This window comes from Loxodonta africana, chromosome 22 (genome assembly GCF_030014295.1).
Source record: "Loxodonta africana isolate mLoxAfr1 chromosome 22, mLoxAfr1.hap2, whole genome shotgun sequence".
In the NCBI taxonomy this organism is placed as follows: domain Eukaryota; kingdom Metazoa; phylum Chordata; class Mammalia; order Proboscidea; family Elephantidae; genus Loxodonta; species Loxodonta africana.
The window spans coordinates 36668624-36682867 of NC_087363.1; the positions used below are offsets into that span (position 1 = coordinate 36668624).

Here is a 14244-nt window from a genome sequence, read left to right on the forward strand (position 1 = left end):
GAATCCCTGGCTGATCTGTTCTGGCCCGCAGGTGTTCAGTGACAGTGAACTGAACGTGGACAGCCTGCCCCAGGAGGCTCAGGTCCAGCTGGGGTCTGATTCCACTTTGTCAGGAAACTCTCCGACGAGGTCTTACAGTTCTGCTGTCTTGCTTCACCAATAATTTATTCTGCAAACACTGCTTGGGTGGCCTCTGGATGTGGAGAGGTGTAAAATTAAATTGAAACTGTGCCCAGGATGGATCATAGGGATACATCTTTTTCAAGGTCCCCTAATGAGACCATAAATCGCCGGGGCCACGCCTGAGTGGTTCACGGCTCCTGACCCCGAGCGCTGATGGATCACAAGGCAATTCTTCGTGCAAGGCGCATTATTTCCTGGCGAGATCTACGACCCACGCAAGCCAATTCGGAGCCATGCTCTATAGCCAGACTACATCTTTCAGTCAAGACAGACAAAACCAAAACCCAAACCCATTGCTGTCGAGTTGATTCTAACTCATAGCAAACCTACAGAACAGAGTAAACCTTCCCCATAGATCTTCAAGGGAGTCCTGGTGGTGTGTGGTTAAGAGCTCGGCTGCTAACCAAAAGGTCGGCTGGGAGTAGAGAGGCTGCTGCAGTGGCCACTGAGAAGGCTCTGAATCTGGAGCTGGACAGATCGAGGTTCTGCCTTTGTGACTCTGAGCACATCACTTCACCTCTGAGCTTTAGTCTGCAGTACTGTGAAGTGGGTGCAATAACCTTTGCTTTAGAGATGTTCACAGTGAAGGCAAAACAAGGCACAGAGTTTGTTAAAGCTTCTGGCCTGTAAAGCTATTTTCATTATTGTGTAGGCAGTAGGAATACCAGAGACCCAGGTCTGGCCTCAGGGCCTTTGCACTTGCTGTTCTTTCTTTGCCTGGGGCACCCCCACCTCAGCTCTTCTCAGCTGGCATCTCTTCACCACATAGGCCCAAGCTTGTCCACGTCCTCCTCAGAGAAGCCCTTTTCTAATTTCATATCAAGTGGCCCCTTCTAGTCCTCCATCTCCTTTCTATTTTACTCCCTTTGCAGCCCTTCCCAACTCTGACAGTGATGTGTTTGTGTGCCTCCTGATCTTCTTGTCAGCTCCCTGGGGCAGGCCCCTCCCCATCCTGATTCCTGCTGTACTCCCTGAGTCTAGAACGGTGCCTGGCACAGAGCAGGTGCTGCATAAGTACAAACTGAACAAATAAATGAGGAGAAGCCTATTGTCTGTACAAGGTGCTGGGGGCTAGGGCCAGCCGGAAGGGTGTTCCACATCCCTGAACCTGAACAGGAGGGCCTGGGCGAAAATGCTACAAAGTCCTCTACGTTCAGCACGCTGGTCTCTGGGGTACTAATGTCCAAGGGATTAAGGGCTGAACTGGCCAGAAGTTCAGGGGCACCAGACCCATGGATTTCACTTTACATTCCTGCTGTTAGCATTACCCCCAAATGACTTTCTCTCCCTTCCCACACTCAGTTTTGAAACATAGCCCCATACCCACCCATATCATGAAGAATGCTGCACTGGCCACCCCTCCTTGGCCACCTGCCTTGGCTCTGACCACACACACACACACTGTCCACAGAAAAATGCTCCCCCTAACATCCTCGAGGTACAGAAGAAAACAACAAGATTGTTACAAATTGAGTGGCAAGTCAGTGGAATATGAAATCAGACAGGACTCTATTTTCACCTGGTGCTGCCACGAACAGCTGTGCTCCGGTGAGTCACCTCACCTCTCCAAGTCCTGGATCCCTCCCACGGGCATAAGTGGAATCGCCCACGTTGCAGGGCTGGTTGTGCAGGTTAGGCAGTAAAGGTAGCCTCAGTCCCTAGCTACTGCTGTGGGTCAAGGGAGCTGAGTCCTCTTCCTAACCAAGCAGTGACCCTGTCCCGCCCCTGAGAACCTGCCCCCACTCACCACCTGCTTGTTCTGCTGCAGCAGTGGGCAGGACAGGTCCAGCTGAGGACTGGCGTAGACAGGCATGAGAGTGAGCCTGGATGGTGGGGCACAGACGAACTTCACCACAGCGGGCTCCATCGCCGGGAAAGGGTTGGTGATACTGACCTTGTTCCCCACTGAGAGGGCGATGACCTGGGCGGAGAGAAAGGTGCAGCCAGACCCACCTGAGTGTGAGTGCTTGCTCCCCTTGGAGCTGAGCCATGCCACCCAAGCTCTCTCAGACTCAGTTTTCTCATCTGTGAGATGGGAGTGCTGATGACACCTACATCCCAAGGAGGTTACAAAGATCCAGTGACATCATGTGTGGCAAAGTACTTTCTCAGCATTTAAGAGACTTTCAGACAGAAGCCCCAAGGGCCCCCTCTAAACCTTGACCAGAACCACTGTCCTTGCTTGTCCCGGGTGATGCTTTGTGGTTTCCTAGGACTGGTCACTATGAAAATCTCAAGGCTGCATTAGTAAATTCATGAGTTTGTGGGTTTTTAAACAAGGAATCCATGCTGACTTGAAAATATTCATAAAAACAAGGGGCAGATTGAGAATGTGTGCTACAGAATGATGGGCTGAGATCCATGGGGAATGAGTCAGAAACGGGGCCACTGGGGGAAAATCCACAAGGACGTGCTACAGCCCACGGCCTCCCTGCTTGTTTACTGTTTCTCCAAGAGGAGTTTGATTTGCTGCTGCAGAGACGGTAATTAGAGATGCAAGAAAAAGGAGAGAGATTTACAGTTGCTTTTAGAGCCAGAAGAAGATGGCTAATGGCCCATCTGAGAGGGCACCTTGGCCTCCTCCAGTGACACACTTCCTGTAGAGTTAAACACCCTTCCCGAGGATCAGGCAGGACAAGGCAATTTCCTCACTGATCTGCAGGCTTTCCACTTTACTCAGCCTTACTTTGCCTGTCTGTGAAATGGGTACAACAGGAACAGCCCTCTCTCTCAGCGTTACTTTGAAGATTAAATAAAATGTGCTGTGAGGCCCAGCAGGGCACTCCAGGAATATGATTTTCCATCCCTCCATCTGGACAAGCTGGGTCTGGGGTGCCTGCCCCCTCACCTGTTCGCCCAAGGCCTGGCAGGTCACAAGGATCCAGTGTTGCTGGTAATTCCGGGAGGCAGGGGGGCCAAAGAGAGCCAGAATGATGCTGTCCATATCCTCGGAGGTGACGTTCCGGAAGAATTTAGAAGGCTCGAGGACCCAGGGTCTGGGACCTCCTTCAAACAGCATCTCCTTTGAGGAGCCCAAGGTTACCAAGGCAACAGAGGAGGGATCCACAGCCTGCAGAAGAAAAAGGGAGAGGACTCAGTACTCTTCTGGGGGAGGCTGGGGCCAGGCCTGGGGTCTGGGCAGTCAGGTTCTCACTCCTGCAGCTGCTTCGCTCCCACAAACTATGTCTTCTCCTTGAAACTCGGTTTCTTCATCTGCAACACTCACAAGGTTGTTGTGAAGATCCAAACGAATGAGGGACGTAAGAGTGCTTTGAGAAAGAATTAAATCCTTGCTCTCGGATACACTGCTGGGGTATAAACTGATTTTTCCCTTTTTAAAACAATCTGGTAAAAGCCTTGAAAATACCTCCTCCTGTCTTTAAACCCCAGAAGTCCCCACCTGAAATCTAATCTAACAGCAGTATAGGAAGAAGAAAAAAGTTTATGCACGAAGATGTTCATCACACTATTATTTATTATAGCAAATAGCCAGCAACAATCTAAGATCTAAGATCCACAACAAGAAGTAAACGTGGTATACTCACACCATGGAATGTTCTGCAGGTCCCTATAGCAGGATTTGCAGAGTTGCATATGCAGGACACAAAACTGGGTGTGTAGTTTGATCAGAACCCCACTGTCTTATAAACCCATTAAAAGATGCTAGAAAGAAATACACCAGACGACCTAGTGAAACACAGACTGTGGTGTCTTTGGCGGCATCATCACTGGTAGTTTCTTTGCCTTTTCATTTCACTCTGCTATGTCTTCCATACGTTTGCAATACATGTCTGAGCTCCCTGAGACAGGCCTTTGTGCCCATTTTGTCCCTAGCACCTGGAACAGGGTCTGGCACATACTTAGGTGCTCAATAATTATTTGTCGAATAAAGCAGTGAATTGGCAAATACAATTATTAAGTCCTGAAAGTAAACAGTGGGTGGATGAAAATATCTTTTTAAAAAGGCTCTCGTTTGCTCTCAGGCCTCTGGTAGCCATGTACTGGGGGATCCTGCGGCTTACAGAATGTGCCCCAGGGCCTCCCAAATGGCACAAGGGCCATCCTTAAGGGCTGTGGTAAAGGACTCGTTCCCACCCAGAGCAGACGGAGGAGGGACAGAACCTCGGGAAGACCCCTCCCTCCACAGACACAGCTGGGGTGCAGTGAAGGGGTCTCTCTGAGGGGCCTGCAGCCCTCTGCTTGACACTTGGGCTGGGCTTGGCTGACCTCTGGCTCCACAGGGTCACTGAGGTGATGCCACGTCTTCACTTGGCAGCATTCTTCCAGTTTAGCCCCTACGCTGCACCCTCCAAGAGCAGCCAGATACACTCTCCTAAAACGTGGGCCTTACCGCGTCCCCTCTGCATTAAATAATTCCTCAGGAAATGGCTTTCATTCCATCCTGGGACTGGGCTCCTCAGCCCTGACCTCACCTCTCAGACAAGTGGCCTTTTCCTTCAGCATACCACTCTTACATCTCTGGGTCCTCACTGATGCTGCCCCGCTGCCCTGCCCCTCCACTCAGGCAACTCCTACCAGACCTCGGGCTCAGTAATCCCTCCAGGAACCCCCTGCTTCCTCCCTCACCCCAGGCAGAAGACTCCTCCTCTGGTCCCCCTTTCACTTGGAGCTCAACGCACTATAAGGACATGACTTGTATGGGGTCTTCTCGCTGATCGGTGTGGGCCCACTAGGGTGAGGCACGTCTGCATTCTTCCATAACCCCAGCAGGAGTTCAGCCATATGAGAAATGAAAAATCACATGAAAAAGGAAAAAAAAAATTTTTTTTAAGTAGTAAGAAATTACAACAGCACTGAGGTATTATTTCTCAGTCATCTGATTAGTAAAAATCCAAAAGGTTGACCCCATGCTCTGCTGGCACATCTGTGGAGAACTGTGTACTCTTAAACCCTGCTGGTGAGACTCCAAAACAGTACAGTCCCTAAAGAGGGGAAAGTGGCCAAATCTACCAAAATTATAGACGTATTTACCCACTGTCCAAGCAATACCCCTTCTAGGAACATATCCTGAAGATACTTACTGCATTAGTAAAATTCAAAAGCTTAGAAACAGTTCAAATGTCCTCAATAGGGGACTGGCTAAGTACACTATGATCTATCCATACAATGGAATATCGGAGACGTGGAGTGATTTCCGGGTTCTTAAGAAAGAAGGTGTGGAACAGGAGATACAACACAATACCTTTTGAGTAAGAGATGAAAGAATGTAAGAAGGTACTATCATTCTTGCTAATTCACACAGAGAGAAACACTGAGTGGACACACGGGGAACTAATCCAAATAGTTTTCTACAAGGGGGAAGAGGGTAAGGGGACAGTGATAGAAACGAGACTTCTGAGTATTCCTTTTAATATAGGTTTCACTTTGGAACCCCATAAACATTTACATATTCAAAAAATAAATTAAAACTCAAACCCTAAAACTGAAAAGAAATGGATCTAATAACATCAGGTTGATAATTACCATGTTGGGATGGCCAAGCCCAGACCAGTCCCCTCTTCTTGGAATAAATGACACCTTTACCACTCATTATTCTCAATATCTTTTAGACCAAGAATCGCAGATCTTTTACCTCAAGTTACCACCCTGATTGAGCAGTAACAGCTGCCACGGGCAAGATTTGTGGAGCTGGATTCCAAGGCTAAGTCAGCACTCAGCAATAGAGGGTGCAAGGATTGATTAGCAATGTCTGCCATGGGCACAGCATTGGTGCCAGTTGGTGCTCACGTACCTGTATCAGACCATAGTCCACAAGGGCAGCGGCTACTTCTGGTTCAGATAGCCAGTGGGCTGAACATATACATGAGTCAATCTCCGACAGTTTAATAACCAGAAAATACAGATTACTGCCAGGTCCTGTTCCCTAAGACCCACTCACCTGCAATCTTGAAGCCCCTGAGTTCGAGGCAAAATGTCCAGTCTCAGAGCCTCTGTGGGTCTTGCTGGCATAAGGTGGGACTAGGTTGAACCAAAGCATCCCCCCACCCCCTTTGTGTTACTTTTTTGTGCCCACTTGGCTAGGTTACGGTGCCCAGCTGTTTGGCTGAACACTCATCTAGACTCTGCTATGGAGTAGCTACGTGTGGTTAAGTCAATTGGCCTTAAGTAAAGCATATTACCCTCCACGATATACTTGGGCCCCATCCAATCAGTGAAGGCCTTTAAGAGGAAGAGGGGAGTTTTCCTAGGGTGTGTTCTGCCTCCACGTTATAAATAGGTATTTTAGCAGAACTTTTTCTCATTCTCCTTATTGTCTGACCTATGGATTTGGGGGCACAAGCTGCAGGAATCTCCAGCATGTTGCCTGAACTACAGATTTTGGCCTTGCCAGCCTCCCTCACCTCCAAATCATGTGAGCCAATTCCTTAAGTAAGCCCCCTTACACACACACACACACACACACACACATATATCCAACCCACTGGTTCTGTTTTTCTGGAGAACCCTAAGACACCCACCTACTGTCAGCTTCCTTCTGCTCTTTCCACTTTGGCCCAACATATGCGACTTCTGCCTCAGTTTCCTAGCCTGTGACTGTAGTTATCCACTGGGACTAAGGCCTAACCTGACCAAGGCCACTCATTTGAGCCCCTGACCTTCTGTTCAGCTCCTTCCCCCCACCCCCGCCAACAGGGGATGGGTCCTAATCCCCCAGGTGCCAACAGCCTGCAGTCCTTGCCTACAGACTGACAACCACATGGCTGTCTTCTCAGTTCTGGGCCCTGATGCAGTGCCCCGGCCAGCTGCCACCTTGGATATGGAAACGAGAATTCTACCTGGGTGACACCTTTAAGACATGCACAGCCTCACAGGTGGGAGAGAACTAACGGGAGGGTGGCTGAGGTCTGGAGTTCAGCTTCTCTGGGCTGGGGAGTTACACTAAACCCTATGAGCAACTGCCTGGGTTCGAGACAGGTGACGACCTTCCCGGGCACCCCTTTCTGCACACATGTACACGTGTGCACACAGACACTCTTCCCAGGAGCATGGGGACCCCACTGAAACTACATGCTCAGGGTCTGAAAACATCAAAAGGGCCCTTTCCCTGATGTTTTCAAACCCTGGGCATAGAGACGCTCTGCACGCTCAGGGCCTTTCGCTGTTTCCCCGGGAACTCTCTCCTTCAGGACAGCCATGTGGCCTCTGAGGGGTCTGAAGCAGAATCTCCCACCACTCCTTCCCGTGCTCCACCATCCTTGTCACTACCTGCCATCATTTCACGTACGTTAATGTGTTTACCTGCTTCTCTGTCCCCATGATTAGAAGGAAGTTGTCACTTGCTAGCTGTGTGACCTTAAGCAAGTGAACCTCTATAAGCCTCAGTCTCGCATCTGTAAAATGGGTACAATGATAGCTCCTGCCTCATGGAGTTATGCTAGGGTTTCAAGGGAACATGCATGAAAGCCCCTGAATGCATGCCTAGCACATGCTCAATAATGGGCCCCTGTTATCAACAACCCTGTCATCCCCATTTTACAGATGGAAACATGAATCCCAGCAAAGATAGGTATGTTCCCCCAGCTGGTGGGCCTGGGCCTGTTCTGACTACAAATCCCCTGCTGTTACTCACACCTTGTTGCCTCGCCAGTAAAACTGCACTATGGGCAAAGCAGGTCATTATAAACCTTGCTAGAGATTGTCTGCGTGACCAGCCTGAAGGAAAATCATTGTGCAAAGGCACCGGCATGTCCTACAGTTAACAAGCGGAGAGCTATGATTACCACCTCCACACTTAATCCCCTTACTGCTCAGGCATAAAAGTGTCACAGAGCGCTATGCCAAAGAGGCAGGTTAGTCGTCAGCAGAGCCAGAGAAGGACATTCATGAATTGCACAGGCGCCACTGAGTATGTTAAAGCACAAACACTGAAACAGGCAAAGACCTAGCAAGGGGGTGCTGTGCACCACTCTGGGCCTGTTTCCTGGTTTGCAAAAAGAGGATGGGCTGGGTTACCGAGAGGCCCTTGGCACTGGCAGCCTACGTGTCTAGGAAACGGAGTCTGCGCATCTGTTCACCCCAAAGAGGGCTGGGAAGTGGTGGCCAAGGCTCCGCCCACACCTGGCTGGCTCCAAGCCTCCAGCATCCGTGTGCATGGTCTACCTGACCACCAGAATCAAGGAGCCCGGTGGAGTCCCCCAGACCCAGGCACTTAGAGGCTCCTCAAGAGTAAGCTTCAGGACACAAGCGCACTCAAGACACCCACAGCAGACGATGGCTAAAGAGTAACTGGGGGCCGACTGGAGGAGTCAGGTCACAGGCACACAAGAGACCAAGTCATGGTAGAATCCCCGTGGGGGCTAGGGAGGGCAGTCCCCACAAGATCTGGAGCATGGCTTTTTTCTAGGGATGGATTTCCGTTGCCATGGAGTCGATTCTGACTCATAGTGACCCTACAGGAAAGAGCAAAGCTGCCCCATAGAGTTTCCAAGGGGGCAGCTGGTGGATTCAAACTGCCATTCTTTTGGTTAGCTGCAGTAGCTCACCATAGCTCTTAACCACTATGCCAACCAGGGCTCCAGGGATAGGTAGGCCACCCTTAATATTATGCTTTCAAGACACGCCTAACCATGTTCCTGCCAGCCATGGTGCTCTTACAAGTGGGTCTGCTGTTGTCATTCCCTGACCTTCACCAGCTGCCCTCTACTACGTGATAGCATTCAACTCCTACTCCAGCATTCAAAACCCCAAGAACGCGCTGACCCCAGAGACCCTCCCAGTCATGTGTTTCACCCCAAGCACACCAGTTAGTTCCCCACACACCACGCTTCCTAACTCCAGGCCTGCTTCTCCAGGTAGCTTGACTCTCTGCTTCTTGTCCTCCCAAAACCTGTCATTGCCTGTACTATGCCCCCTGCAATTGTCTGGGTGTCTTCCATCTCCATAGACCAGTGGCCTTCCAGGGCTCATACTGGAATTTCCCCCCAGACCCTGCCTCCCAGGCCTGGGCCTAGCACCAACCAAGTGACTGGTGACTATCTGCAGAGTGAACTGATGAACTGACCAACAAATGTGGGTTGTAGCAATGATGCTAGTTGCCTTCCCAGTTTCCATGCTTCCCTTCCTCCTTAGGGAAAGAACCCCCATTTTATCCAACTAAATATTCCCCAGCCTTTCTTATAGTTAGGTGTGGCCAACAGACTGAGTTCTAGCCAACGAGATGCAGAAGGAAATTGTTCTGCTGGGGTCAGATCATTCTTGGGGTTTTGAATGCTAGGTTAGGAGTTGGCTATTCTCATGCAGCGGAAAGCAGCTGGGGAAGGTCAGGGAACTAACTCACTGAGAGGTGAGCCTCTCTGCCCCTCCTGTTATTTGGATGTGATGACTGGAACTCCAGCAGCCATTCAGAACCATGAGGCAACCTGGAGGATGAAAACATTGAGGATAATGCAGGGAAAGACAGAAGCCTGGGTCCCTGATGACTACGGAGCTGCCACACTAGCCCTGTACTGCCCACCTCAAGACCTCTCATATGAAACAGAAATAAACTTCTCTACCGTTTAAGCCATTGTCATTTTGGGTTTTGTTGCTTGCAAATAAATCTGATGTTAGCTGACATTAAGGCAGGAGAGGAAGATGAGAGAAGAGCTCCATACCCGTCTTTCTCTCTTGAATAATTTGTTCAATCAGGAGCCACCCTGACTGGAGAGATGTCCACCTTATCTTCACCCTGTATCTCAGCTTGAGACAGTGAACTCAGTCATTGGCCTCTGCTGCTCTGGTCAAATACCCAGGCCATCTGGTCATCTGGAACAAGCACAGCAAAGGGCCTTGGACAATCTCCTCCCCAGGCCCCTGGTGAGCTGCCCCAACTCGTGGAAGGCAGTGACAGGGGGTTCCAAGAATGACTACCACCATCTTAGGGATTTCAGCTCTCTTGAACTCTGCCCTAACCCCTCTTACCTCCTCCAGTGTTCTGTTCATTGAGAGGATCCTGACCTAATTTTAAATTGCTACTATCCCTTGCTCTGTATTCTCTATCACTCTCCCACGCTTGAATTTACCTATACCATGGCACAGATACACAAAATACATTACCTACTTGGTTTGTTTGCTGTCTCTCTCTACCTCTTTCTCTGCTAGAACGTCAGTGCGCTAGGCTGAGGCTTCTATTTTTGCACTATTGTATCTCTAGGGCCTTGAACAAGGACTAACATAGAGAAGGCACTCATCAATACTGGTTGAATATATGGATGAAGGCATAGAAGGAGGGCTGGCCAATCCGTACCTGATAGACATTTATAAGCACCTGCTATTTTTGGTCTGGCAGTCGGGAAACTTAGGTCTCAGTCCTGGCTAGGTAACCCTGGACATTTCCTCACTCATTCACTCTAAAACAGACAACCCTTGATCGGTGTCTGCTCTATACAGGCCCTATGCCCAGGGCTAGAGATTCAAAGATGAAAATCCTAATGTCACTGGGTTTGCCTCTAATGGGCATGAGTGACAGGGAAAAAACGTAGTGACAAAACAGGGGGATGAGAGCTGTCCTAGAGGTGGACGCCGGGTGCTATGGAAATACAAAGAGTGGACAGCTCCCTGTACAAACACAGTAAGTCAGAGTTACATCCACCATCCTTCTGAGCGTGCTAAGGGGGGGTTATTTTGTTGTTCATGCTTTAATAGCTAGCCTTTATTGGGCACTCACTACACACCAGGCACTGTTCCAAGCCCCTCTCATTCATTCACTCATCTAATCATCATTCAAACCCTGAGGTAGGAGTGGCATCAACTCTGTTTTACACATGGGGAAACCAAGGCACAAAGAGAGTACATTAGCCAGAGTCACACAGTTGTTGAGTGTCAGGCCTGCTTTAAACTCGAGTCTGCTGTTGGAGCAAAAGCTGTGTGCTGGAAACCACGAAGTCCATGACGCCATGACCGCCTCCCTTCACAGATGGGAACAGGGACTCAGAACATGAAGTGATTTCCTGATGTCATGCAAGGGCAGAATTCGGGCCCGAGCCAGGCCACTGAAGCCCCAAAGTATGTAAGACACTCAGGGCTCTTGTCCCCATTCTAGGACCGTAAGGGGAGCTGCAGAAACTCAAGATTTCACCAGAAGCACCCTTCGGGGAGCATTTCTTGGGCCAGCAAAACCCACACTCCTTGTTATCAGGGAGAGCCACAGTCTGTAGTCAGGAGAGATGGAGGGGAGCTAAGCCAAGGCCCTCTCCCTTTCCATTACACATTCCTGACTTGCACCAGAGAACCACTGGGAGCGGGAGCTGTTCCAAGAGCTATTTTGAACAACCAGGGTTTGAATATGAATTAAAGCAACTGAATGACTCATGTCAGAGAAGGGTAGGCAGGGCTGATGGGGAAGAGCTCACCTTGAGGGGCAGGTAGGCGGCAATGGTGATCCTGGCACTCAGGTGGATGTGGCCGTGCTTGTAGCTCACAAGGAGCGTGGTGTAGCCCTGGGTCTCGGCTCGCACCCTGACACCGCTGCAGTGCTCAGACCCTGGCTTGAGCCTCCCTGCAAGAAAGAGAGACAACCAAATGGCCACCACACCTTCCCTCTGCAGAAGAAAGATACAGAGGCCGAGAGCCCCTCTCCCATCCTGGAGGACATATGCCATCAGATTTTTTAACTTAGTTTTTTAAAAATTTAAGTAGAATGCACACACCCAAAAGTATGTATCAAAAGTATGCAACTCACAAAGATTTTTTTACAAGCTCAACACACCCATGTACCCAGCACCTGGCTCAAGAAATGGAGTATGACCAGCCCCTTGAATCTCCATAAGCCCTTCCAGTCATTAACCCCGTAGGACCACACCAGTCTGACCTCCCACCACAAGCTTAGTTTTGATGGTTTCTGAGTTCACAGAAATGAAATCACTGGATATAAGCTCTTTTGTATCTGGCTTCTTCCACTCAATATTATCTGTGAGATTCCTCCTTATTTGACCTGCATTTCTGCATATATTACATCGTGCAAATGTACTGCCAAACATCTGGGTGGTTTCCAGTCTGGGGCTATGACACATATCGCTGCTGTGAACATTTTTCCATGTTTCTTTTGATGAACGCCTTCAGGCACTTCTTTGGTAGACACCTACGAGTGGAACTGTTGGGTCACAGGAGTCCATATGTTGAGTTTTATCAGTTATGGCCAAATGTTTTTTCCCAAAATGGCTGTTTCAATTCATAATGCTACTCTACGTCCTTGCCAATATTTGTTATTTTCCACCTTTTTTAAAACGCCATTCTGGTGGGCGTGTTGTGACAGCTCATTGTGTTTTCTTCTGCAACATTTTATTATGAAAATTTTCAAATGCAGACAAAAGTTGAATGCTCATACGCCCATCACCTAGGTTCTACAATTCACATTTTTCTCTATTTGCCTCATTGTGTATCCACCCATCCCTTCATCCACCCATCCATCCAGCTTATTTTTTATGCATTTGAATATAATTTGCAAACATCAGTATACTTCATTCCTAAATACTTTAGCATATATATTCAGTATTTGTTTATGGTTCTTTTAAGGTCAGATTCACACACAGTGAAATGCACAAATCTTAAGCAGACCACTGAGCGAGTTCTGACACATGCAGACACCTGTGGAACTCAGACCCACTGCAAGACACAGAGCGTGATTGCCTTCCCAGGCAGTTCCCTCATGCTCCTTCCGGTCAGTCGCCACCCCCAACCCCAGGGGCAATCACTGGTCCATTCCAATTTTATTCTACCATACACTAGGCTTTTATAATAAAACAAACAAACAAAAAAAACCCATTGCCGTTGAGTCGATTTCAACTGGCAGCAGCCCTACAAGACAGAATGGAATTGCCCCATAGGGTTTCCAAGGATTGGCTGGTGGATTTGAACCGCTGACCCTTTGGATAGCAGTCGAGCTCTCAACCACTGTGCCACCAGGGCTCCAGTTTTTTTAACAGCTCTATAGAAATGTAATTCACATGCCACAAAATCCGCCCATTCAAAGGGCACAATTCAGGAGTTTCTAGTATATTCACAGAGTTGTGCAACTGCCACATCTATCTGATTTTAGAACATTTCATCACCCCAAAAAGAAACCCGGTTGCCATTAGCTGTCACTCCCCTCTCCTCCCTCCCCCAGGCCCTGGCCACCACTAATGGACTTCCTGTCTCACTGAAGTTCAGTTCCGCCTAACACCCCACAGAAACAGAATGTGCTCTTTGGGTCTGTCCGTGTTTACCCAGCACAGGTGGGCCACCCATCGATGCTGCTGCACGGATCAGCAGTGTGCTCCTTTTCCTTGCTGAGTAGTACTCCACGGTGTGGGTGTTCCAGTTTGTTTATCCATGCACCGGCTGATGGCCATCTGGTTGTTTTCCAGATGAACAGCTGCTGTGAATATCTGTGTACAAGTCTTCCCCACACTCTGACTTACGTGGGATATATTTCAATGCATGCTGCCCTGTCAGTGGCCACTGCCGCGGCAGCCACACGCAGAAGACCTCCTCCACCACCACCAGGAGGGGGCGGGGTGAAGCGACCACGAGAAGAGCTCCTGAAAACCCACGAGCAGCAACTCTGCAAAATGGATCTGCTGGTGTGCACAATTACACAAGAAAAAACATACGAGCATGACAGGCCCTAGTCTGGACGCTGCTGGCTTCCAGTCTGGCCATCAATTTTCTGAAAAGTGGCCTCTGCAGCGAAGAGGTGCCGGGTGACGTGAGTCCTGAGAAGGCAAAACCTGGGCCTCCGGATGCAGAGGTGCATCCTGGGGCACAGCCCCTCCCACCTGGCCGGCTGGCATACAGACCTATCTGCCCGGTCCCTGATGCCAGGCTCTGTGCACAGCTCTGACTCCCTCATTGGCCCTAAACCACTGCTTTTCTGTTTCCCCCACTGCCCTGGAAGCACCCTTCATCTGCGCTGACCAGTGGACTTCAATCAGGCCACACTCCTCTGCATACACTGTCCCTTCTCCTCAGGACACTTTGCCCCTCTTTTCTCCTAGTCTCAGCCTCAGGCCTTAGCCTGGACATGACTTCCTCTAAGAAGCCTTCTCAGACACCCCCAAGCTGGACTAAATACCCTCTTCT

The 14244-nt window shown here is 49.5% G+C and overlaps 1 protein-coding gene across 1 annotated transcript in view; it reads right to left on the reverse strand.

Moving 5' to 3' along the window:
- Positions 1–14244, reverse strand: part of NUP210 (nucleoporin 210) — a 110075-nt gene that overhangs the window by 51953 nt on the left and 43878 nt on the right. The window contains exons 14-16 of the mRNA XM_064274813.1: positions 11535–11680; positions 3032–3253; positions 1931–2104 (exon numbers count right to left, since the gene is read on the reverse strand). Of these exons, the coding sequence (XP_064130883.1) occupies positions 1931–2104; positions 3032–3253; positions 11535–11680 (542 nt within the window). The remainder of the gene's footprint in view (positions 1–1930; positions 2105–3031; positions 3254–11534; positions 11681–14244) is intronic.